Source organism: Glycine soja, chromosome 17 (assembly GCF_004193775.1).
Source record: "Glycine soja cultivar W05 chromosome 17, ASM419377v2, whole genome shotgun sequence".
Classification (NCBI taxonomy): Eukaryota; Viridiplantae; Streptophyta; class Magnoliopsida; order Fabales; family Fabaceae; genus Glycine; species Glycine soja.
Window position 1 is genome coordinate 15,421 of NC_041018.1, and position 26,066 is coordinate 41,486.

A 26,066-nucleotide genomic window follows, 5' to 3' on the forward strand; every position below is an offset into this window, starting at 1 on the left:
AAACATAGCAAAAAGGTGATGCAATTTGAATATAAAATAAAACTAATACTGAACATAAAAAAAACAACAAAAAGATTACCAAAATCGTGCAAAATACCTTCATGAGGGTAGATTTTCCACACCTATTGGGTCTAATAAGCGTCCAAAACTACCTGCAAGGAATGCAAAAAGAACAATCCTTAAGAACCGGTACATCTTGTATTTGCCTATCTCCACTAAAAAAATCAAAATCTAAAGCTTGAACGAAAACTATTCGAGAAAATGCCCAACTAAAAAGTGAAATGAAGGAAGAAAGAGAAAAATAAGACAACAAAAAAGAAAAAAAGAGAAAAATATTGAGGAAGAGAAAGACAAAAATGAAGGAGTGAAACGACCTCGTTGGAACATGACTGACAAAGAAAAAAGATGGTGACTTTAGCGATGCAACCAACGAGTAAGAGGCGAGATGGTGCCATTTGGATAGAGAAATAAGGAAGTGTGCAGAGAGGTTCCAAGAGCACCAGTGTCACTCTCAAGACACAAAAGCAAAATAAATAGAGGTTATGGAAATATCATAAATGCCCTTATTTTATACCAAGTGTCAACAATTAAAGATATTCATTATAGGCATTTCCTTGGTTGGACTAAAAAGATCATAAAGCCAAAAATAATTAACACGTGTCAACAAATAAAATGAGGTTGAAAATAACAGTGAGTTTAAAAATGTTATTTTCGTAGACGTGTGGTAACATCCGGGTCATTTATTTGATCCAACGGTTAAACTCTCTTGAGTGCACCTCCTGTTGACATTGAGACGCCGTGCACAGCCCATGACACATTGTAACAGCCAAAGGCAGGTGGAATCCAATTCTCAAACCCCAATCGTTAGACTAAGCAAGAGGTCGTTCAGTGTAAGTACTCCTTGTTCTTGTTTCTGTTTCATCATTTTTGATCTTATGCTAGTCGAATCAATTGTGATGCTTAGAATTAGTCAATGAAGCTCCCTGTGCGTTACTTGATTGTTATTTTGACCTTCGTCTGCACCTCGGTTTGCTACATCGAACGAGTTGGGTTTTCCATCGCGTACACAGTTGCTGCTGACGGTGCCGGAGTGAATCAATCGAGCAAAGGTACAATACTGTCCACCTTCTATTACGGATACGCCTGTTCTCAAGTTCCCGGAGGATGGGCAGCTCAGAAAATCGGGGGGAGGAGGGTCCTGCTTCTTTCCTTTCTGTTGTGGTCATTAACTTGTGCACTACTTCCTCTAGATCCCAATCGCGTTATGCTTTTAGTCATTGCTCGTTTGCTCGTTGGTATAGCACAAGGCTTCATTTTCCCCTCCATCCACACAGTTCTAGCTCAATGGGTTCCCCCTCACGAGAGATCTAGATCCGTCTCTCTCACCACTTCTGGGATGTACCTAGGTGCAGCTCTAGGTATGCTTCTTCTTCCTACTCTAGTCAAGTTCAGAGGTCCTCAATCTGTGTTTCTTGCGGAGGCCGCATTGGGCGCTTCATGGTCTTTACTTTGGTTCAAATACGCCACTGATCCCAAATCCACTGCCTCTGGTGTCGGGGAATCAGTCTTGCCCGTCAATAAAAAAATTGACACTCACAACAAAAAACCGCTTTCAGCCAAAATCCCCTGGGTCAAAATTTTAACCAGCTTCCCTGTGTGGGCGATTGTTGTCAACAATTTCACCTTTCACTATGCTTTATATGTGCTCATGAACTGGCTCCCAACCTACTTTGAATTGGGCCTTCAGCTTAGCCTGCAAGATATGGGTTCCTCTAAAATGATGCCCTATCTCAACATGTTCCTCTTCTCCAACATTGGCGGTGTTGTCGCGGACTACTTGATCACCAGGAGAATATTATCTGTCACCAAAACCAGGAAATTCTTGAACACTGTCGGATTCTTGGTTGCTTCTCTTGCCTTGGTGATCATTCCCAGTTTCAGAACTTCTGGTGGTGCTGTCTTCTGTTCTTCCGTGGCTCTTGGTTTCTTGGCACTTGGCAGAGCTGGCTTTGCCGTGAACCACATGGACATTGCTCCTAGATACGCTGGAATAGTGATGGGTGTTTCTAATACTGCCGGTACGTTAGCTGGCATTGTTGGCGTTGACCTGACTGGGAAGCTTCTTGAAGCTGCTAAGGCTGCTAATTCTGATCTTTCAAGTCCAGAAAGCTGGAGGGCAGTGTTTTCCATTCCTGGGTTTCTATGCATTTTTAGTTCTTTTGTATTTCTACTATTTTCAACTGGGGAGAGAATTTTTGATTGAGGTAACCTTGTCATTTTCATGACTCATCAGCTGTTGTTATTCTGAGGATTTACTTTTTATTACATCTCCATGTTATATCATTCTTGGATAGGAGAGCTCATATTGTCATAATTGGATATGAATTTTTGTTGTTATTATTATTATTTCCCCATCTTGTACTACTCCTAGTCAGTAAAGGCTACAACCCAGCTTGCATCAAGAGTCATAGTTTCCTTTATGTATTTCTGAATGCCATTTCCATAGTTTCATTTAATTGTAAAGTATTTTTTGCTCTTTGAATTTTTTTTGCTGAAGTTTCATTTTGCACCAGTCACAGTTGATACGGATTACTTTTTGGGTTGATAGTTAACCTGTCTTATCTCTTTCTGTTCCTCCACTGTGAAAGATTGGCTAATTAAACACATATTTTATACTTTACCTAACATCCTTATGACCTTGAGTGGAGCCTGGAAACTTGCTGGATTTGGTTTTGCAATTTCTGCCACCCAGACCTCTGGTGACTCATCTAATCTGCAATCCTTCCATTATGCTGTAAGTGGAACAAGTGATAAGATTATGATTTACTATATTAACCTTGTTCACTTGACATGTTTGATGTGTTAAATGCTGTAATAGTGTCATCAATTTACTGTTGCATAAGATGACTATTCTTTTTTTAATATTAGCTCATCTCTATAAATTTTTTCATATCTATTTGACCAATTCAGTGTTGTATTACCAATCATATAATCTTGTATAATGTGATTCTTTTGTATTTCTATTTCTATGATGCATATAGTGTTTTAGGTCCAATTCAATCAACGTATCTTTCATTTGTTGAGGTTGAGTTCTTGTGCATTGGCTGTATGGACTTATGTGGCTCTGCTTTGGGTATATTTAATCCCTTGTAGTGCGGTAATGGAGCACAAATTCAATTATCAGTAAATTGATGCTGTGCTTGTAAATCCTGCAGCCTATATAATCATGAGAATATCAATAATAAGACACGGAGAATATTTTCGTAAACTTAGCTTGTTTGCATACTGTGTCTGTGTGTCCCAGGTTCCTAGTACAGTCAATGTCTATATGTTAAAATGTAACTTCGTTGTCTAGTGTAGTTGAGCCACCATGTCTTAAGATTTACTTCTGAACATAGCAGGACTGATTATGGTCAGTAGTTTTTCCTCTTTGGTGCAGGTGCACTCCTGTGGCAAATACTAAGAGCACTGTCTTCCTTGAAATATTTGCCATCATCTCAATCAGCCTGACAAAAATTACCCACTTAATAATTTATTACATATCTTAGTAAGCTTTAGTAAGATGACTGCTGTAACCTGTTTTATGTGCAAGAGCATTGAATGTAGAATTGCTACTCATTCAACCATACCATTACAGTGGAACAAAGAAAGCTCTTTCAAAAGGTCTTCTCTAATACATCCTAGTGACTCCTCAGGAAAGTAGCAGAAAAACACAACAACCTCTTGGTATCAATGTGCTTTAGGGAACTACTTTTATTTGCTTAGAAGGTTCCTCCAACCTAGTGGGTTAATCTTGTGCAATTGGACACCAATTGACACCTGCAATAAAGGCCACAAAATGGTTCATCCATCACCTTGTGATTCTTTAAAATAAACCAGAGATGTCAGATATATCAACAGAAATGGGGGAAAAGCTGCTTTGGCCCCTAAAATTTATCTGCTCTTCTTCCTTCAGAAACCTTTACCTTTAAAAGTTAAAACAAATAAAGCATTTGCTTCAGGGAATGTGCAAGAGTAATCCACCTCACCAAACACCTTGTTTTTTAACTCAAGCTAAACAAAGCACAACGCATGTATTATGGGCTTCTTGCTCAAAAACAGTAGACCATTTATTTCTACATTCTAATATCGCCACTTTCCTCTTGAATAATGTTGTGGTCTGTTGAAGAAATTTAATTGATTATATAGGAGTTTGGTAAACGAAGGAGCATAAATTCAGTGATGCATAATATTATGCAGTTTTTTGGTGCATCTTGTTGGAGTAGTGCTTGCACCTTTATGGGCTTCTGCTTGCTCGAGTATATTTTCGGTTCAGATTATGCCTTTGATATTGCAGACAGACAGACTGGCGGGCCCTATTGCATTGTTGATCCTTTAATTGGTTCTTGTTATTTTTTGCCTTTTACATAAAAAAAAATATTCACAGCACAACATATTTTCCTCATGGTTGTACTTTCTAAAATTTCTAACAGAAATTCTTTTTCTATCAAAAATGCTATTTAAGCTAAAGGAATTAATGTGTAACTAACTCTAACGAAATTTTCTCTCGGCCTACGATAGCTTCAAGTGGATGTGTTGGACAGTTGAAGATTAGCAGTCCTTATTACATTTATTTGTTTTCTCTTTTGCTCTTTGTTCCTTTTTGTCTCATTCCTATATAATAATGGGGCAAAGCTTATCCTGAGGATGGAGATAGTTTCGAGGGTAGTTTCTAATGCATTGTTAAGTCAGGGAATTGTGGTTTTGTTTAGTCTTGTATTCGGGAGCAGGACTTTTGTTTTTGTCATTAGCTTGTGCACTTTTGTGGTGCTGTTTTTTTTTTTTCGTTAGGCCCTGGCTCTTGCACATCTTATGCTTTCTGGGACTGTTTTTTAATATATATTCATGAGCTTTTCAAAAACAAAAAAAAAAAAAACTAACCTGTGTTTTCATGCGGGCCTCTTCAGTGAAAAGCCTGCTCTTAATTACTTCATGTTCGACTTCAAAGGCTATTTAAAATTTTACTTTTCTGATAATTTGGTTGGTTTTTCTCCGACACAATCTCTCTTACAGGTTTGTTGATCAAGTTAATGCGTTCTTCATCCAATTAACTGCACAAGAGAGAGTAAAATACATATGGATATGGTGTTCGAGTGAGCATTTTGATTATCTTATAATTTGGATTTAGATCTAACTTAACTCTATAAAATTAGCTAATATGGTGAGAATTGTTCCTCCACTTGTATAGTTTAATTGATTATATCATTAGTTAATGTGAGATTTCCAACACATTCTCTTTACATCAGGAACTAGGTCAAGTACAAATTTTGCAAAACTAAATCTCTACATGTGATCTGACAACTATTCAATGGTGGGTGACCTAATAGGTCCAACAACAATTACTAGATTATAGATTATGATACCATCTTATAAATTGAGTTTGATCTATCTCAACTCTATAAAAACAACTTAAAAAATGAAAGTTGTCCATCACTTGTATATTTTAATTGGCCATAACATTGGTCAAAGTGAGAACTCCAAAAATGGTTCTAGGGTTCCTTTATATGGCCTTGAGGCCAAGTTGACCACAACCAAAGATTAATTTGAGGCTTACCATTATGAATTTTTATTTAAAGCAAGGATTATTAAAAGAGTTTTCATGTTGGCAAATTCAAGTTTGGTGATAAGGATTTACAATTATTTATTGATTTAATTGCCCATTTCTAAAATTTTCAAATATACCCCTTTTAGTTCTTATAGTTAATAAGTGAAATTTTTAGTCCCAAAAATTTAATAAGTGGATTTTTTAATCCTAAAATTTACATTTTAATTCTCAAAAAGTCTCTGTCGTTAATTTTTTTTAACTCCGTTAGTTAAAAAAATTTAACAGCAAGGACCTTTTGGGAATTAAAATGTAAGTTTCAAGGATTAAAAATTTCACATATTAACTATATGGATTAAAATGGATAAGTTTGAAAACTATAGGGACTAAATAAATAATTAAACCTTATTTTTTATGATAGATGAGCATAATTTTGTAGGATTTTAAGGTTTTATTGATTATGGATTTTTAATGTGTCAATTTTTTGCCTATGTGCAAATTGAACTATTAAAAGCTTCCAATTTGTTTGTTTCTTTCGGCATGTTATTCTCATGTGTCTTATAATAGGAAATGAAAAAGTGACAGGTTTGCAAAGCTAAAAAATACATGGAATGAAAGCAAAAAAAAATGGCATATTTGTAAGGACTAAGGAAAAAAATACAACTAGAAGAAAAAGTGACATACTTGAAAAAAATATTTAATTTTGATTGATAAATAAAGATAAGTAACTCAAAGTATAAATTTGTTTGATTTGACCAAGCACATTGATTACATGGTAATTTGACTCAAGACTTTTGTTATATGGTGGTACTTCAATTTTTTAAATTGCTTCAATTTGGTCTTTTCCATCCAATTGAGGTCCACAACGTTAAATTATAAATTATGGCGATTTAACTTGGGAACAGTGACTATTAAAAATTGCACTATATTTTTTATTATTTTTAAAATAAAAATATAAAAAGTAAACCATTGTTGGTTGTCGTTGCAACTCCGATGACCATTTTAACGTACAAATTTGGTGTGTCTTGGGCCTATCTATCAACATCTTGCCACCACACCTCCATCAGAGGTTTGACACGTCCACAATGCCAATCATGGTTGTGAAAATCGACCCATCATCGGCCCAATCAAGACAATGGGTTAGTGGTCGAACTAGCGGACCACTTATTGGTCCGATTTAACCCAATATATATGTAACTACCAAAAATTGATTGATAAATTCATACTCCAAATTTAAAATCATTAGCAAAATAACACTTGAATTAACCAAATGATTTAGCATAAATGGTTAATGTGTTGAAGTTAAGGTCAAAGTTGTCAAACTCGCAATTCTACGTAAACTTGTGGAGGCCCTGTAAACTCGACTCATAGAATTGATTCATAAACTCATAAGGGTTTACTCAAATTAAAAAATATATTAATATTCCTATATATAAAATCATAACTAAATATTTCAACCCTAAAATAAATCAAAATAACAAACTTTGACTATAATTCAATAAACTAACGTAATCCACACTCAATCAAAGAAAAATCCATACAATACCAAACATAAGTTCTTAAAATAAAAATATTTAAAAAACATAGAAATAGTTCAAATGTTCATCAATCCTCTAATTAAATCATCTCCAATATCACCACCACCACCACCACCATCTTCATCTCCATCATCTTTAAGCTTACTTTGAGTTTGGTTCGATTCTACCGAGTTATTTTTGAGTTTGGTTTGATTCTACCGAGTTTACTCTGATTCTACCACAAAATAATTTTGTGTGCGATTCAACTTGTTGGGAGTGTACAAACTTGTAAAATCGTACAATTTTATGATTTAAAACTAGAGTTTGATAACCATGGTTAAGGTTGAATTGTTCAGATAATACTCGAGTTCAATCCTTAGCATAAACAATTATTGGTTAAACTTTACTTAATTCTCGATCAAACTCTGGATTAGTCATAGTCATTTTCCCCAATGAACCGAAGGGTGAAGATAAAAAAACAATAGTTGAACTATCCAAAATAACATTATAGTACAAAAATAAAATCTCTCTTTTACATTATATATATATATATATATATATATATATATATATATATATATATATATATATATATATATATATATATATATATATATATATATATATATATATATATAACACTAGCTTGCTTTTTGTGCAGAAGCTCGGTTTGATAACATCACCAATTCCCAGTCGATCCAATCTTATTTTCACAACTATGGTGCCAACTTTGTGACATACCAAGTCAGCCAAACAATGTTGGTGCAATTGAGTTTGGTGGCGACACTGAGGGGCGAATGGGTCCTAGTGACGGTGTGCACCAACAAAGGTCTACGCACTCTGACTCATAGGCAAAAATGCATTTTGGGTGAAGCAAATGTTGCGCTACACGACGATGACAACAAAGTCGTGTTGGGTCAACACGAACTGAATGATGGGGTGGAAGTGGGTATCAACAAGTAGGGGACGATGCATTTAACAATAGACAATGATTTAGAAATTACAAGGGATGTGACAAAAAACGAAGGTTTTATCTGTTTAGAACACTACACAACAAGATTTGTTAAAGGATGGGATTATGACTCCTAGACATTTTTGCACTACAAATATTTTACCCCAACATCATGGTCATGTTTCTGCTAAAACTTTTGTCTCTTCAACTCATGCATGTGGAGTCCCACACTCACACCTAGCGAGAAACAACAATAACAAGTGTGCGGTTAAAAACCTATTTGTGGATTAGACAAAAAAATATAGTGACGATTTATACCGGCCACTATTTGTAAATTAAATGGTAAAAATTTACATTCTAAAGGCGACAAGTATGTTTGACAAAAATAACCCAATTAAAGCATTTTAAAAAAATTGAACACCAAATTGAAACATTTAAAACTTGGGGGACCAAATTGACAATTAAGCCTTTTAATTTTTTTAAAAATACTACAAAACTTTAGTATAAAAAAATAGATCATTTAATTTGAAGGACTTAATCCATAATTATTTTTTATACTGGACGAGGCCTATTAATGGCTCATACGAATTAGACAATCTATAATCAGTATGGATCCATACGGAGATGTTTTAATCAATTGAGTTAATAGATCATTTATGTTAAAAAAATAATTAACGTCGTTATATATAACACTAAGATTTCTAATGTATATGTAATACACGTATAAGTTTACATAAAAAAATTTGTAACAATTAATTTGATCTAATAATATTTTTTTATATATATAAATTTTTATCAAACTTATTATTTTTATTTAAAATTTATATATGTAAAAAATACATTATTAGATCAAAATTAATTGTTATAAAATTTATTATGTAAACTTACATTTGTATTAAATATGTATTATAAATTTTAGTATTATATATAATGATGTTAATTATTTTTTTAATATAATTGATTTATTAGTTCAGTTGATTAGAGCGTCTGACGGAAGTCATCAATTCCTAATCAATTCCCATAAGTAAGAAAATCCTTTCTCATTCGCTCGCTCAAAAAGCTTGCAAAGCTTGCAAACAGGGGTGCATGCAGTGCTTTCGGTGCTCATTGGGTTACGATGGTTTTCGTGCTAATTTCACATCATTGCTCACTCTCGAACAAGGCATTGAAACATTTTAATTTTTAATATCCTTTGCCCATTCTATATTTTTCTGACCTAATTTTGTTTGGAGCAAGTTAATGTCGGCAACACACTCTGTAGCTTACCTTGCTTTCATCAGGTTTGTTTCATTACTTAGTGAACTGTAACTTTTTATCACATGGATTTTACATTGAAGCAAAAACTATTAGAGTCACAGAGCACTTATGAGATGGAAGAGATGCTTTTTTATGTTTTAATCCTTTTTTTTTTCATCAAATAGCATACTAGTTGAATAATACACTATCATAAATACATTAGTTGAATATATTCATCTTGTCCTGAGAAATTTGTTCAATTATTGTTATTTGGGGATTCAAACAATGTCTGTCTAATTTCTAATTATTTCGTACTTTACCTTAGCATAGGTTCGAGTAAAAGGCACAATATTCATAGATTAGATCATTTTTTTGTGTGGAAAGGATCAATGATGTCACATTTATAGATTAGATCCATTTTTTTTCTTCTATATGAATAAAAGTCATGTTTGATCCTGACGATGGTAGGTAAGTATGGCAATAAAAACTGAAACGGTACATACCAGTTCCATTTTGTCTTGATGTTAACGGAAAAAACCTGCTTTCATTGGAATTGTGGTCGGGATGGGATAACTCTCTTGTCAGTTACATATATTTTTATAATTATTAATAATATAATTATGTATTTATGTACAATTCTATTATTATTATTATTATATATATATATATATATTATATGTAATTATTAATTATATACTATTTTCATATTTTATTATTTATAGTTATTAAAATATAGAATAATTATTTTAATAATTAAATAAAAAATATTATAATTATATTACTAATTATAATAAAATTAAAAATTATACATTTAGCTAAGAATATAATTTAGTTCTTAAATATGTTTACATTATCTTTTTTATTAAATTATATATAATGATTGAATTAAAATATATTTAATAAAATAATCTATGATTTATTTAAAGTATATGAATAAATATTTTTTTTTTAAAATATGAAATGAGTTTTATGTGAATTTCTCCAAATTTGATAAAATCTATTGAAAATGAGCCACAACAAATTTGCTCCGATAGTAAATTCAAATTCAATTAAACACAAAAATCAAGAAAAATCCAAACCTCATAATTTAAACAAAGCATTTAGTTAGTGAGCTATTATTAAATATTCTAATTTTTCATGTAGTTGGATAAATCGTAAAAGAAATAAATATAGGAAATTGGAATAAAGTGAGAATTAGGAACCTAACCTTGACTTCTCTGGCGACATAAACTCTACCAAATTTGCCCCTACCGAGTACCGAGAGGTTTACCGATCTCGAAGTCTTCCAAGGGACCAATGCCGATTTGAATTTTCTTCCTCTGCTGGGTTTTGCGAAGCCACTTTCGGTGGAAAATGTGAAGTTCCTTGTTGATTATCTGAGAATTGAATTTGAATTTGTGAACCGGTCCGGGTTAAGCAGGCTTATTTTTTTTATTTTAGGTTTAATTACCTATTTGAAATTTTTTAATTCCTAAAGTTTATACTTTAATGTTGAAAACGTCTTTTTGTTAGATTTTTTTTAATTCACTTAGTTAAATTTTTTAATGAAATGAAGATTTTAAAAATTAAAATATAAATTTAAGAATTAAAAGAGATAAATTTAAAAATTATAGGACTAAATAGCTAATTAAATTTTTATTTTATTTTTCAAAAAACAACGTCCTTCATTTTGCCAAAACGTGCGTTTCACAAAGTCTCAACTCATTTTCGTCGTGAGTGGTGACGTGCCCTAGCCCCATATCTAGTCTCCCTCTCTCAATCTCACATCTCTCGTCGCCACCGCCGCGCCGCACGGAGGCACCCACGGTGAGTTCTCTTTAGTTTCTGTTTTGATCTGGTTTGTGAATTGCGAGTGTTGTACTGAATGCTGATTCATGCTTTGAAGCTCATTGGTAGCGCATTCGTTTATTTGAAGCGCTTATCAATTTTATTTTCACTGGTTGCTAACTTTCAGATATTTTTTTATACTTACCCCAATAATTTGTTTTGTATGTTTTCTTTTCCTCCGGGTCTAAATGTTCAATTTTCTTAGCCTTGCCTTCCAAGTGTTTGATGAAATGTCTGTGTTGGTGATGAGGTTGCAAATTGGCAGGAGATGAAGAAGGGAGTCCATCCACAGAAGCAATGGATATCCTATGTTACACAAACTCATAACTAATCTGTGTCATAAAATACTCATCTACCTCAATGGTTATGGATTTGCCTCAAATAGCTCAAATAAAGAATTTTAAAGAGATGAATTTTGTTTCCTTTTACTCCAACCACCTTCCCATGCTTGAGAGTGTCACTAGGGTGCAAAGAACTTGATGAGTTTTGGAACAAAGGAGAAAAAAGAGTGGAAGAATGAGAGAAGAAAGTGATGAAGGTGGGGATGGAGTGGGAGGCATCACGAGAGATGAGGGGGGTTGTTTTGTAAGAAAATGAGAATAAGGAAGTGTGAAGGGGGTGTCTCGGGTTGTTTTAAAAGAAACAGAGGGGAGAAGGGTTTTTTTTATGATTATTATTATATTATATTATATTATATTATTTTCTTTTGTTTCTTTTAGTCATACAGTGCGTTTCAAAAAGGGTGTAGATTTGAAGTAACTCTTTTATAGTTACTCTTGAAATAAGTGGACTCTCTCTATATATACACACTTAAAATTTATACAGCCGTGGTATTTTCCATGGTAAAGTAGGATGAAAACATAGTATTGTGTTTTAATTTTTAACCGCTTAGTTTCCTAAAGTACTCATGGTTTAAGACAACAGGTAAATGCATACTGCTGTTATTAGGAATGAAGAGTGATTGTTAATGTTAGGAATTAGTCATGAATTCTGTTTATGATTAAAATATATTCATGTGTTAGGAATGCATTTTGATAGATCATAGAATTTTTCCCACAAAGTCAAGTGATTGGTCTGGCTGTTAAAGTAGTTATTATTGTTATTATTATTCATTTTTCCAAGAGTTTACTGTATAATGAGAATTTATTTGATAGCTAATTATTGTGGGTGTTACAATATGTGATTTAGATAAGGATTTCTTTCTCATTAGTGTTTAAAAATAAACTAAGAACAGTAGAGAAAATGAGAAATAAGGGTAGTATCTGAGTTTTTTCTGGTTAGGGTTTGTGTGGCTACTTCTTTGGTGTAAATGCTGAAAAATGATATACCAGCATCACTTTTCAAATGCATCATTGTGCTGAGTTATTATTATTGCATCTTGCCTGTATATGCATTATATCCGTAATTGTATTCATAATTTTTTTTGGCGATGTAGAAATTCTTGTAAAATATTTTGGTTATAAAACACTTGTCAAATTCTAGCTTATAGCTAATTAGTTATGAAAAGGTAAAGTTATATAAGAACATTCTTGATTGATCTCAGCCTAATGTTTTGAGTTCTATAAGTCTGATAACTAATTATCCGAGTTGTCTTCTTTTATAATTTATGGTAATTGAAATTACTTGTATATAATGTTATATATAATTACAATTAGAATGTTATCTGATTTGACCATTGGCTCAACTAGGAACCAATCTAGCCATCAGTTGAAACAGTGAGCTTACAAAAAATGGCAACTGCACCTGCACAAATTCCTACAAGCTTTGGCCATGAGTTGAGGGCTTGTCTTCGTTGCCGCCTTGTCAAAACCTATGATCAGGTCTTAGTACCCTACTACCCTTTATTTTTCATCATTGTTTTTTGTTTACAATTTCTGTTTTTGTTTCACAGTTCAGAGAGTCAGGCTGTGAGAACTGCTCATTCTTTAAGATGGAAGAAGATCACGAGCGTGTTGTTGATTGCACTACTCCCAATTTTAATGGGTTTGTGATATCAATTCTTTTTCATCAAAATTCCCTTCACCTTTGAATCTCTCGATACTCATTCTGTTTTTCTTCTTCCATTTGATTTGCCACAGGATCATTTCAGTTATGGATCCAAATCGGAGTTGGGCTGCCCGTTGGTTGCGCATTGGTAGGTTCAATTATCTCCTGTTACACCCATTATATTTTTCCTCTCCTTGACTTCTAGTTTCTTTTCCTTTCTAATATAATAGTCTGATGACAGTGTTACTTGAACAAACATCATCATGACATTTTTTTTACTAAGTTTGTCATCTCCCCCTCCCCCCCCCCCCCCCCCCCCCCTTTTTTTAATTGCAAGGAGCTATCTAATTTTCAAAATAAAACTTTCATTTATAGGTGGATACAATCATTGCTTGTGTGAAGAACCCGTCAAATTATCTACTCAAGACTTTATAAAATACTTGTATAAAATTATAAATAAGAGCTTTTTTGACTGCTATTATTAATTTGTTATCCTTAAATATCTGTAATTGTAAAAAAGGATAAAAATTGAGTAACCTGTTAAGTCTAATGTGTTACCTTTATTAAATACTACCTCCGGTCTTGTATATAAGAAACAATTACCTAATCCATCAAGAACAATAAAAGTGGTTAGATTGGTTATTTTGTCATAAATTTTTATTTTATTTCAAGACTACCCATGACATTAAATGGTTTAAGAGGTGATTATTTTCCAAATTCAGCCATGTTTTGTTGATAGTTCAATAAATGTATCCACTTTTATGGGAAAATGTGTGTATATCATTAATAGGCCTCATAATTAATTAGGGGTAAAAAGAAAATTTAGTAATAAAGTAATCCTATGTTTGTTATAATTAGGACCAACAAAATATTGTCTATTTCTTATGTACAGTACCAGAAGTAGTCATTGATGACACTCAGATTATTTTTATTAATAAAGTAATCCTATGTTTCTTTTCACTTTTCTTATTGGGGTTTTGCACTAATATTAATTTCAAAATTCTTTTTAACATTGACCAAAAGTAGTCTAAGTGATAAGATCAAAAGGGCATTTCAACTGTCCTTGAGTTTCTCTTCTGACAATTTAGATTTCTAATCTATCATGTAGATGGTCTTTTTGATCAATTTCACTCCAACGAATCAGCCAAATTATATGCCAAGAAAAGTGACAACAATTTGTGAAGAGAAAAATTACTTTGCTGAATTTTTATCATGATTTAAAACTTGTATTATGGTTGAGTTGTAAAATTTGGGTTGCCCTTGAATATATCGCAGGAAAGTTTGTTCCTGGTGTTTATACTCTTGCTGTCTCAGAGGCTCTTCCTGAAGAGATGCAGGTTTGTAATTTTCTAGTAGTGTGATGTGATATAGATTTCATAATATTTTACTTGTGATAGATTTCAGAATATATTTCTATGTTGTTATAAAGTGATTCACAGCTATTTCTTTTCTAGTAAAACATTAGAGGATGTCAAGTAGTCACTTGGCAATAAATCTAGCCACATTATTTTATTGGCCACTAAACTTTGCTCCTCTTAAAGGTAAGGCATGCAAATTGAGTTTTAACGTTGGAACAGAGAGGGAGTGTAGGATTGTAGGATCGAAACATGTATTGCAAGTTCCAACTAGGTGAATTATTTACATACATGCACACAAACAAAAAATACAACAATAACAATGAAAGTTTTATTCCATTTAGTGAGATCAATTAGATGGATCACACATCATTGAACTTGGTTTAAGACAAAATCCTTGGGAATATTATTCATCACGAGATCTTAACTTCTTCCAATGTTCCACTCCTCCTTTTCACAAGACTGTAAATGTTTGTCGTGATTTAGAGTTTTTTTTTTTTCTAGCAAAGATTAAAAAAACCTAAATCACCACAAACATTTAATTAAACTTAAATTAAGATTCATAAGGCCTTGTACAAACAGTCACATAAATTTTGACAACACAAACAATACATAAAAGTAAAGCATGCAGCAAACAAAGTGAATACATAAAGATTCCTCCAAACTGCTTCCCACCCAAAATAAGACGTGATTATTCATCTTATTTTGGTTTAGAGGATAAAAATAGAGACATAGAGTAAATGAAAATAGAATAGAGATAATTTGAAAAAAGGAGAAATAAAGTTGTATTGTTTGTTTTAAGAAAAATGGGTTTGAAATAGAATAGAAATAATATTGTAAAGTTGTTTGGTATGAATGAAATAGGAAGAAGAGAATTAAACACATAGAAATCAGTTATGATGCAAAAACAATCGATTAAGTTTGTGCTGATAATAAAAAAAATCAATTGTGATGTACAAATCATTGATTAAGTTGATGAAAAGATCGATTATTTGAAATAATCGGATTTTGCTGTTCAAGATGATTTTTGTGAAGACAAATTTATGCTCTGGACTCTACAAGACTGTAATTTAACTCTTCAAATTCGTTGCTATCAAACTCTCGAAAGACATTTCCGTCTTTGGCATTTTATTTCTATCGCCTGAACCGAACACACTGGAAGTGAGTTTATTTATTTATTCGGTTATTCCGATTTGCAGGCTATATGTGAAGACGAGCGTGTGCAGTATATCCCTCCCAAACGTTTGTGAATGACGTAAATATTGGTTTTCATACTCTAGTGTGATGGGAATTGTCTGGATGAAGGTAGATTTTAATGCATTTGCTAAGTGACTTCTTAGAATTGCCCGAGCTTTATGATGTGTTTTTCTTCTGATGAAGAAATAAATTGATGACGAGTTATTATGTACTATGGAGAGATCATGAATCAAACATTATTTACTGCGTTTTTGGGCCTATATGCTCTTGACTCTAACAAACTAAGCTACGAGCCACTTTGGATACACTAATCAATTAAATTTCTCGCATGTCAATTTATGTACTTTATATTTATATATCCCACTAGTTTTCATGAAGGACTGAAGGAGTAAGGTAGCAATCAACATTTTTTTTTCTTTCCTACACAAAAAGAATCATTTCTCTGAAAAATAATTTAAAATAAAGGATATTTTTATTTATTTTATCTACATGTTTTCTTTCTCTCCAATCAATTTTTTTAACTCCGATCAACCTGATGATAGAGGCAATCATACTTTCAAAATCACACTTTTTTCCCTAATTCTTTTTTTCCCCCTCTAATCCATTGGGCTCTCGTCTCAACGTACTAGCATAAGCTTTTCTCCAATTTCTTTTGAAAATAATTGCAGCCAACACTACATAAAAGCAACCACACCAAAACCCAACTCCATTTTTTTTTCCAACAGCCAAGAATAATTTGTAATTGGTACTTTCAATGCAATGATCAAATATTGACAATTAGTTTTAACAAATAATAGTTTTTCTTTGGACCGATTATTATTTTCATGAATTTTTTTTTATAATTATCACATATTTATCATTGCAGGTATGCTATTATTTGGTCAAATTGTGTCTTCCTCTGGGTCAATCACAATTCACATAAATAATTTCATACTAACATCCATGCAATTTAATTAAATTAATTTATGCAATAGAGATTAACTTGGTAACATAATGGTTCAATCAATTTATTTAAAATTACAAGACACACAAATAAATGGAAATGATCTGTAATTGTTAAATTTACACCTAATTGTGATATCAGTAAATGTTTGAAAAATTACATCATGGTAAACTTGATGGAAATTTAACATCATAGTAAATGTTTGAAAAATTACATCATGCTAAATCCCAATAATCTAACAGTAATGGTGACTATGATACCACTTGATGGAAATTTTCAATAAACCTTATAAAATACCAAATGAGTACCATAACATATTATGTCAGATTATCAAGAGGATTTAAGAAATATCTGGATCCACAGAAGCTTGATCAGCACGCAGCAAAATCTAACCGTAGTCACGAACAATTGATTTAATGATCTTCCTCGACCAAATCACCTTCTTCCTTGTGAGACCTTCATTTTCTCTTCAAAAAAGGAGAGGAAAAACTATTTATTGATTTGGTGAATTGGGGACCATAATCATGCCTTAGATTTTAAACCTATTAAGATTTTCATTATTCCCTAATGGGTTAAATAGGTTTCCGCTGCCCATACCGATTTTCTGACAATCTAATAGACTCACTTAAATAAATCACTTTATATTAAATCTATTTAAATATAAATAATTAATATAAATGTTATAATATAATAGATAGCCCATATTAATTAATTAGGAATTATAAAATTCTTAACATATGATTGTAAAACCCAAAGCACAAACAATTATTTATACTAATCATCAACGGTGACCCACTGGAGAAAGGATGTGCCTTGGCACAACAAAAAGGTTGCCACTTGCTACCATGTGATACAAACCAGAACTGACACAGAAATTAATAGTCAAATAGCCCTCTAGCAGAAAATAAAATCTGAATAGTTTTCGACAAAAAATAGAGATGAAATAAAGGAATCCCTTCTATATCAGTATAAACAGGTATCAGATAGAGAGACAGAAAAGACTGATGTTCAGCAAAAAAAAAAACTACCACTGTTAAAATAACAATATGTAAAGCAAATGAAAAACCTTTTTTCAAAAAGTATATAAACACTTATATTCAAACCTTTGAGAAAGCATATATATAAAAACTTCAAACTTAAACCTTACTTTGGACAATAGTTCCTGATCTTTAATTGTTTTATCCATGGGTTGGTCCTAACCTATTTAAGACTTCAAGATGGCGGGTTGTTTGTTGCAATGTTGAAACTTGAAAATTTGTTACTCGGGATTCAGGAACCAGAGAAAACAAGCATTACATCTTTGGGTTAAAAAGTTTAAAGAATGCACGGGCCAGGAAGAACATAAATGGGTGAAATGGAAAGTAATAAATAGTAGGGAAGAGAATGGAATACCAGAGGCAGAGATCCCACCAGTCCCAGGGAAGATCAAGATGGGTGCCAACAAGTTATTTCAGTTTTGAGTTGTTGTTATTGCTGTCATGTTTAACTGCTTCTTTACTTATACTCCCTCTCCTACTCCCACCATTGCCTCCCCCACCTTTCCCCTTGCTCTTGCTACCCATTGCCATTTTACTTGTGCTAACCATCTCGGCTTATGCCTTCTAATGTAAGAGATATTACTCACACATATATGTAAATACATGTCACACCTTGTGTTGTGGCTGACCTTATGGCATCGTGGAAAAAAAATCATTCATCTCCCAATTATTTCTTAACTTTTAACTAAGTATTGTGCCTTCGTATTATTTTATTCTCTGAAATTTAAAAATATTTTTTTAGACCTTGAATTTTGACAAATTACTTTTTTGTCACTCACATAATAAACTAAAACTTTATGTCAACTTTTAATATTTTATAATGATTTTTTAGTCTTTTGTAACAATTTTAAAATAGAAATTCAAAATGAACTAGTATTATGATTTAATTTTAAAAATCAATCCATTTTCTTGTGTAACTGATTTCAACAACTTTTTAATTAAAGTATAAAAATTGATCTTTGGTATTAAAATTAGTTTTAAAAAACTTAATTATTACTTTATTTTTTGAATTTGGGGTGTGTGCTTGTTTTAGCCCCTAAAATTTAAATTATTTTATTTGTTCTTGAATTTTGATAAATTGTATTTTTTTTAATCTAGCATAATAAATTGATACATTGTGGCACTTTTTAACTGCCATGAATTAATTTTTAAATTTTTAGAATTTGTATTTTAAATCGTTACAAAATACTAAAAATTGTTATAAAATATTAATTTATTATGTTAGGGACTAAAATAATAATTTGTTAAAATTCAGGTACTTCACTTAAAAAATATACTCCCAAATTCAGGGACTAGAATACTGATTAAATCTTTTTTTTTAATTCAGAGAGGAATAATTGTGTTTATATGTTGCTAAAGGAATGAAAATAAATATTCAATCATTAAAGTAGCAATAAAAGAGTGTAAATTTCATTGAAGTAGTAGTTATTGCTATTAGTTTCTTAATAAAAATGCATGACCGTTTAATTATAATAATTTGTTCTCTCAGTCCTATTATAATTATTATGTAAGAAAAAAATTATTTATTAATTATTTTTATATGTTCTATATAAAATAATTTAGAACGAGTGGATGATTATTATTTTGGAATGAGAGAAAACAAATGATAGTAATTTGCTTTTTTTTTTCTCTTTATTTCATATATTTACTAAAGAATATCAATTTTAATTGTTATTGAATTTTAGTATATATTTTAAATTCACAATTATTTGTTATTTGACTAAGTATTGGGCCTTCATATTTATTAATTTCGTCATTTTTATTTTTCTTAATAGAGGAGTAATTGTGTTTTTATGTTGCTAAGAGCGACAGTTGATGAAAATAAATATTGGCTCATTAAAGTAGTAATAGAAGTTTGTAAATTTCATTAAACTAGTCGGTTTATCGGTGCACGTGCACGGACTGTTCTTTTCAATTACTGGTAATTTCAATTAAATTTAAAAATCATTCCTAAATATAAATACAATATTTTTGGAATTTTAATACAAAAAAAATTGTTGATAATTTTCGGTAATCAAAATTAACACAGACATATAAACAAAGGACGCTGAATTTAGCAATAGTTATTTTTACCAAGAGATTATTCCACAATAGCAATTACATAAAAAACAGTTCCCCTTTTTACATGATGTTTGGTTTTTCTACGTAGTTTATTATTATAAATATTTTTAACTCTTAAATATATTTTTAGTCTCTTAATTTAATGTTTTTTGTTTTTATAATTTTTTTTATTTTTAATCCTTTATGTTTGTTTTTTTTTAATTTTTAAAAATATTATAGATAATATTTTTTAGTATTAAAAGTGTTATCTAAAATGTCTTAAGAACTAAAATCAAAACAAACATAACTGATAAGGAGTAAAAACAAAAATATAATTTTATAAAGACGAAAAAAAAATATTAAATTAGAGGAATTAAATATATATTTAAACCTATTTTAAAAGATAACTATTGACAGTTTAAGTGTCTACATTAAAAATGAAAACACGTATGGGTTGCGAGTAATTATAACCAAAAACAATACATTATAAAAACAATGCATTTTCAATTAAAAGATGATAATCATGATAATTTGAACACAATATATTAGTCTTTGGCACAATTAAATTAAGAAAGCCGAAAAAATATTTTTTGAATACTGATTATTAAGCCGAAAAAATATTATGCTTGCAGTTAGGTATTTTAATAAATCCCTTTTTGGAATGTTAATACCTTGATATAAATCCCTTTAAATAAAAAACGAGAATCGATGATCGATAAAAAAAAGAAACTTATATTGAGCCATTCAAAGGACTTGTATTTTAACCAAATTGAATATTGATTATTAATACTATAGAATCGAAATAAAAAATAAATAAATATTACATAAAAAGTTACTTGATCTATATCTAAATTTTTGGACGGGTTTTCAATGTAAAAAAAGCAGGAAAAATCCTATATCAAATTTCTTGGCTTTAATAATAAGAGATCAGTAATTTACATTTTTTTCTTAATTTCATATATTTATTAAAGAATATTATTTTTAACAGCTATTGAATTTTAGTGTAAATTTTAAACTCATGTCTTGGATGTGAAGATCTGGAATTTCTATTTCTTTTTCTATTTCTTTTTTTATCCAAGTTTTATCCCTTTTCTTTTATCCATTAGAGTTGTATATATAAATTGTATGATGAGTTGCTATGATATTGAGTTATACTGTTATAGTGTGCTGAGACACATGGTTTTTTAGTTGATTATATAATGTATGCATGTTTTTTCTTGGAGTTGTGATCTATTAAGTTATTAGTTTTTGAAATTGGAAAGTTGGGAAGTATTTTCATAAACAAAATTATTTGAAGAGTTTTTAAATTAACTAAAATAAAGTTTTCTACTTATAACCGAGGTAATATCTTGTAGTAACTCTTTGATCGTTACAAAAAGTATAGTATTTATTTCTTGTTATATAAGATATTAAATTCAAATTTGCAATCATTTAAAGATTTTCATTTTTTTATGGATGGGTGGCAATATAATTTTTTTGAGATACTAGTTTGATGTTTGTAAACCTCAAGATTTTCTATTTTTTTGTTATAAATGGATGAAAATATAGTATTTTTTAAATGGATAATTAAATTGATATTTGTATTTTGTTCATTTAAGTTATGATTTACTAATGAAATTTAATTAATTGTGATATTTTATTTTTTTTATATAGTACTTAAATGGATTAAAACTATTACCCATAATTTAGATTTATCAAATCCATAATATCATCCACATATTTTATGTAAAAAATTAAATATTTAATGATAGTTTTTGATGGTGAATAGATATTATAATACTGAATTCATTATTGATGGACAACACCTTTAAGTGATTGTATTACAATATGCCAATATGTTTTTAGTGTGTAAAGGCAAAATCAAAGAAGGGGGTTTCTTTTATATCAACTTAGTTATGGAACTATAGTAAACTTTTTTTTAAGTTTCTCTTCAAATCTTTTTTTGACTTTTTTCAGACAATAATATGTTTTACGAAAAAGGTTTGGAAAATTTTTTATAAATCAAACTTCACAATTCAACGGTTACATAAAAATAAATGAAAGTAAAAATATTACACAAATTTATAATAATTTGTCTCATTCACAACCACCAAAACCATATTCCATTCTTAACAACTCATAAAGTCAAAGTTTTCACTGTTTTTACACTAGTCTAAGCACAAAAACAAAAGTATTATTTGCTATCAAGACACTTCTGACTTTCCACAAATAAGATTTGTTTTGGTTCAGGTGCAGATTGACTAAGTTATCATCTTACATATAGATTGAAAGTGAGAAAAGTATGATTGAACATTGCTCAAGAAAAAAAAATATAACCTAAATGATTAATAGGATCAAATTATACAGAAAATATTTCATTATTCATTAACTTAACCCTTTCATCTTTACTTCAACATCCAACTAATCCTTCATTTTTTTTATACTTTCCATCCAAGAAATAAATGACAACAATTATGACATAAAATATGCACATTTAATACACTGAGTTATAAAGAGGGAAACCTACCATAAAGGCTAACTCCAAGATAAAAATTGTTATCAATGGTGGCATTCAGTACAAAATAAAGAAGGGTGTTGAAAGGAAATAAAAAAGAAAAATACATAACATTGACAACCGAGTCTAGCTAAGCAATGCGGGTGGGATGGAGCAAAAAGTGAGGAAGATGCTGTTCCAAAACGACCACTAGCTCTCTACCATGGATCACTTCATCCAAGACCCTATTTCCAAGCCTTCTAGCGGCTTCAACCAGTTGTCCCCTAAGCCGTTGTGAAAACAAGAAGCCACCCGTCTTGACACACTCTCTATAAAGTGGGAGGTAAGCAATTGCCACCGTCAGTGGGGCCGGAAGATCTCTTAAGCAAATAGGAGACTCACCCCATCTAATGATTCTCACAAGGTTCATGTAATGCTCTTGCCCTAACCTTAATCCCTCCTTGTAAGCTCCTTCTGACCAATGCTCCTTAAGAAAAGTCTTCAACTCAGGCGCAACAGCCTCATCCTCTGATTTAGCAATAATATCTGCAACAGCATAAGTAGCTGCAGGATCACCTAAGAAGTCAGATTGGAGAAGAAATGCTACACCATCAAGAGATCCACCGCTGCGCTCACCAGCGGCCTTAAGAATTTCAACACTAAGTGCTGCAAGGACCTGCTGAGGTACGTGCGGCAGAAGATAAGCTGCAATGTGAACTTGGCAGCTAGAAGTGGCAGCTGTAAGGGCAAGGCATAGTTCCATGTCTCGGCAACCCCTCTGCACAAACCACTCAACAACTTGCATGCAACCCCTCTCAGCAGCTCTCATCAAAGGGCCCAAAAAGGCTATGGCATTTCCCTCTTCCACCAAGCACTCCATAGTTCCTATCTTGCCATAATGGGAGGCAAAACCCAACGCCAAGTCAACATCAACATCCAAGCTGTTTCTTTGAGCAATCTGCATAGTTTGATTCACAGCATGGTACACAAATATGAACCAAAAATTTTCAGCAGACTATATAATATATAAACAGCAATTCACTACATCACTTCACAAGCATGAGGGGAAGTAGTAATGCCAAGCCCTCTCACCTACAAATTCTTCCAACATATGCAATAAAAAAGCTACCCACTTATAAAATAAAGTCAATGTTAAAACCAACCACATAGCTACATGATCCTTTGATATGACACTAAATGCACCAGAATTATAATAAGTATGCCTTCAGCCACCATCAAAAAGTTCTGCTTCTAATTATCATAACAAAAGTTGGCTAACACCATTAAAAGAGCTGGAGAGGCATTTATTTATTGATTAGGAAAGAAAAGAAGGAAAAGAAAAAGATCAAAGCCATATCACCTGCAATAGTATGCGCACAAGTTCTGTACTGCCAAAACGTGAAGCCTCCAAGAAACACTGATTGACATTGTCTGCACCCCCCTCCACTAGCATGCCCAGCAACCCTTGGATCACAGTAGCTGACAAGCCAAATGCCCAACCTGGATCAAATGAGCTTGAGAAAAGAGTAAGAGGAAAACAAGCCGCATCAAAGGCCTCGCTGAAGTCCTTCCCTGTAAGGCGGCTGCCGGCAAGATCAAGGAATGTCTTGAAGGCAGATAACCGGAGCTGGATTTCAACGGCTGAGCTGTGTATCACATTTTCCCTATCATCCTGCAGTCGTGAATGGATGCCTATACATTTCAGAGCCCATTCAGTAAACTTTTGAACCTTAGCACCAGCTTCTGCCTTCAATACTTCATCTCCATTGCATTCCTGGAGACGCTCATGCAACCTAGCAAAAAGCAGAGTTCATATTTGAGCTGCAAAAACTATAGCTGCAGAAATTTTAGCAAAAAAACAGTAAATAACCTGTTTCCAGTTTCAACATAATTCAATGTTGCAAACCCATTCACCATCTGAGGTAAAATATGAGAACAAAAAAGGAACATTCCTAGATCACCAAGATGCAGACCAGCTGATAGAGAAGCTATTATAAGCTAATAATAGTTCAGAACCCAGTAAATCCTGCTTGCCGGGTATTACATGACTAATCAAGATTAAAAGATGGTTGTATAAGATTTAAAGCATGTTTTAAACAAAACCATTAATCCAAAACTAATGGTTAGGATTTTATCTTTTGCTTTGAAAAGACACATTCTCTCACCACCACCACCCCTCTGATAAAAAGAAAAAAAAACTCTTCCAGATCAACTACTTCATTGGTGACAGAGCTCTTTCCCTTTACACAAAAATAATAAAAAGAAATACGACAGATGTGGGCAAGTCGTACCTTTGGGCCATTACAGTAACTGTATCCGCAAGACTCATTGTTCTACTCTGGCAGGCAGAGACACATGAAGCAAGGAATGAAGTCCTTAGAGCAGCTCTTGTGAAGTCATAAGCACCATTAGCAATGATCTTCTTGATAAATCCCATTATTCCATTAAGCTCTAGCTCTGTGCTCAAGAACCAGATGGAATCCAGTGTGATACACAAGGCATCATTGAGCGTCTGTGGATCAGCAACCAAAATCAAACTTTCAGCAAGTTCCCAGTCATGGGAACTCACTGCACTCTGAAACAACCGACCCAACTCAATCCTGTCTTGTCTACATAGTTTCTTCTCCAACCCAAATTTCTCATTACTTCCAAGCTCACAATCTGTTGTAACATCCCTGGATTTGAGCTTCTTAGCATTGCAACAATAAGGAGTGGACATTCTTGACTCTTTCCTCATAAGTGGTGCTTCTCTTGAGAAAACAACACTGCTACCTTCTCCTTTCTCTGATGCAAAACCTTGATTTTCATTTCTCTTATCTTCAGATTTAATTTCCATGAATATGGGATTTTCCACTTCAGTTTCATCCATCACAAATAAATTATTACTCCACTAGATAGATGTCACATTGCCACGTTCTATTTTGTCTGGTCTCTGCCTTCTATGTCAAGCCCAGTAAAGCTAACAGCCATTCTTTGAAGCACATGAGATACTGAATAGGAGAACTCTAGCCTCTGGTTTCAAATTCATGAAAAGCAAGTACTAAATAGAAAGACAGAATTAATAATCCCTCGTTTTCTAGTATAATTTTGGATTTTGTCGGGAAAATCATAATAATAATAATAATAATAAAAGTAGTTCCAAGTGCTATCCGCATACGAAATTAAAAACCCTAAACACAGGAATAAATGTAGAATATTGAAAATAAAATGCTAGCTTGCCGGTTTCGTTTTACTACCAAACGAGACATACACATCATGAAATAAGAGCAAACAACAAAACATTAGACTCGAGGAATCCAAATCTTCCGATCATGGGCATCGAGAAATGAGTGCAAACATTAGCGTTAAACCCACGGTTGTCGAACAAATAAACCCTAAATAGAATACAAATGGAGTAAAGCTATATGATGAGATGAGAGCAATAACCAATCTCTAGAGATACCAATACCATATTAATCAGAAGCATAAAACAATTCCAGAAAAACAATCGCCGTGACAGGGAATTAAATATTAGGATCTGTTTGTGGAACGGACAATAAAAGAGACAGAAATAAATAGCAGCAAGAAAGAGATGGATAGATAGAAAACCTGATAGCTTCAGAGAAGAGAAGAGAGAAATTAAAAAAGGGTGGAAGAAGAAAACCCGCTCCCTGACCTGTTGTTGTTATGCTCCTTCAGACTTTCATTTCCGACGCCAAATATAGGTGTAATAATATCCTATTTTTATATTACAAACAAAATCAACAATTCTTTCTAAAAAAAAACATAATCTATTTAATAATTTTAAATTATTTAAAAAAAAAACAGATAATTTTAGACTTCATTACTGTCACAACCTCCACCTCTAATTCATTCTTTGTAACACAATTTATATAAAATGAGTGAAATAATTTTATGTTTTTGGATAGATTTTAATTGATAA

The 26,066-nt window shown here is 32.0% G+C and overlaps 3 protein-coding genes across 5 annotated transcripts; 2 read left to right on the forward strand and 1 right to left on the reverse strand.

Moving 5' to 3' along the window:
* The first annotated feature begins 759 nt into the window (after nt 1–759).
* On the forward strand, nt 760–2,552 carry LOC114394060 (probable anion transporter 5). Its single transcript, XM_028355611.1, has one exon. It carries the CDS (start codon nt 974–976, stop codon nt 2,261–2,263), a length of 1,290 nt encoding a protein of 429 aa, XP_028211412.1. The 5' UTR covers nt 760–973; the 3' UTR covers nt 2,264–2,552.
* Nucleotides 2,553–10,935: 8,383 nt separating this feature from the next.
* LOC114391988 (transcription elongation factor SPT4 homolog 1) lies at nt 10,936–15,980 on the forward strand. Its single transcript, XM_028353021.1, has 6 exons — nt 10,936–11,092; nt 12,802–12,933; nt 13,005–13,096; nt 13,192–13,247; nt 14,375–14,436; nt 15,654–15,980. The coding sequence occupies exons 2-6, from the start codon at nt 12,844–12,846 to the stop codon at nt 15,702–15,704; spliced, it is 351 nt and encodes a 116-aa protein (XP_028208822.1). The 5' UTR covers nt 10,936–11,092; nt 12,802–12,843; the 3' UTR covers nt 15,705–15,980.
* A 6,124-nt stretch (nt 15,981–22,104) lies between these two features.
* On the reverse strand, nt 22,105–25,840 carry LOC114392133 (ankyrin repeat protein SKIP35-like). 3 transcript variants are annotated; one of them, XM_028353170.1, is made up of 4 exons: nt 25,733–25,840; nt 24,436–25,156; nt 23,505–23,937; nt 22,105–23,102 (listed from the first exon to the last, which is right to left on the reverse strand). In XM_028353170.1, the coding sequence occupies exons 2-4, from the start codon at nt 25,011–25,013 to the stop codon at nt 22,296–22,298; spliced, it is 1,818 nt and encodes a 605-aa protein (XP_028208971.1). In that variant the 5' UTR covers nt 25,014–25,156; nt 25,733–25,840; the 3' UTR covers nt 22,105–22,295. The 3 variants fall into 3 exon arrangements, with proteins under 3 accessions (XP_028208971.1, XP_028208972.1, XP_028208974.1); XM_028353171.1 differs by having other exon boundaries at nt 24,436–25,184; nt 25,733–25,834; XM_028353173.1 differs by having other exon boundaries at nt 25,800–25,817.
* Nucleotides 25,841–26,066: the final 226 nt, after the last annotated feature.

What these genes read in the sequence shown, in the direction of transcription:
- LOC114394060 (XM_028355611.1), top strand. Translation starts at nt 974, where the DNA reads ATGAAGCTCCCTGTGCGTTACTTGATTGTTATTTTGACCTTCGTCTGC.
- LOC114391988 (XM_028353021.1), top strand. Translation starts at nt 12,844, where the DNA reads ATGGCAACTGCACCTGCACAAATTCCTACAAGCTTTGGCCATGAGTTG. An exon ending in TGCCCGTTGGTTGCGCATTG is followed by an intron (nt 13,248 to 14,374) that starts GTAGGTTCAATT and finishes AATATATCGCAG; the next exon opens with GAAAGTTTGTTCCTGGTGTT. An exon ending in CTCTTCCTGAAGAGATGCAG is followed by an intron (nt 14,437 to 15,653) that starts GTTTGTAATTTT and finishes TCCGATTTGCAG; the next exon opens with GCTATATGTGAAGACGAGCG.
- LOC114392133 (XM_028353170.1), bottom strand. Translation starts at nt 25,013, where the DNA reads ATGGATGAAACTGAAGTGGAAAATCCCATATTCATGGAAATTAAATCT. An exon ending in GTTACTGTAATGGCCCAAAG is followed by an intron (nt 23,938 to 24,435) that starts GTACGACTTGCC and finishes GCTTTTTGCTAG; the next exon opens with GTTGCATGAGCGTCTCCAGG. An exon ending in TTGTGCGCATACTATTGCAG is followed by an intron (nt 23,103 to 23,504) that starts GTGATATGGCTT and finishes CAAACTATGCAG; the next exon opens with ATTGCTCAAAGAAACAGCTT.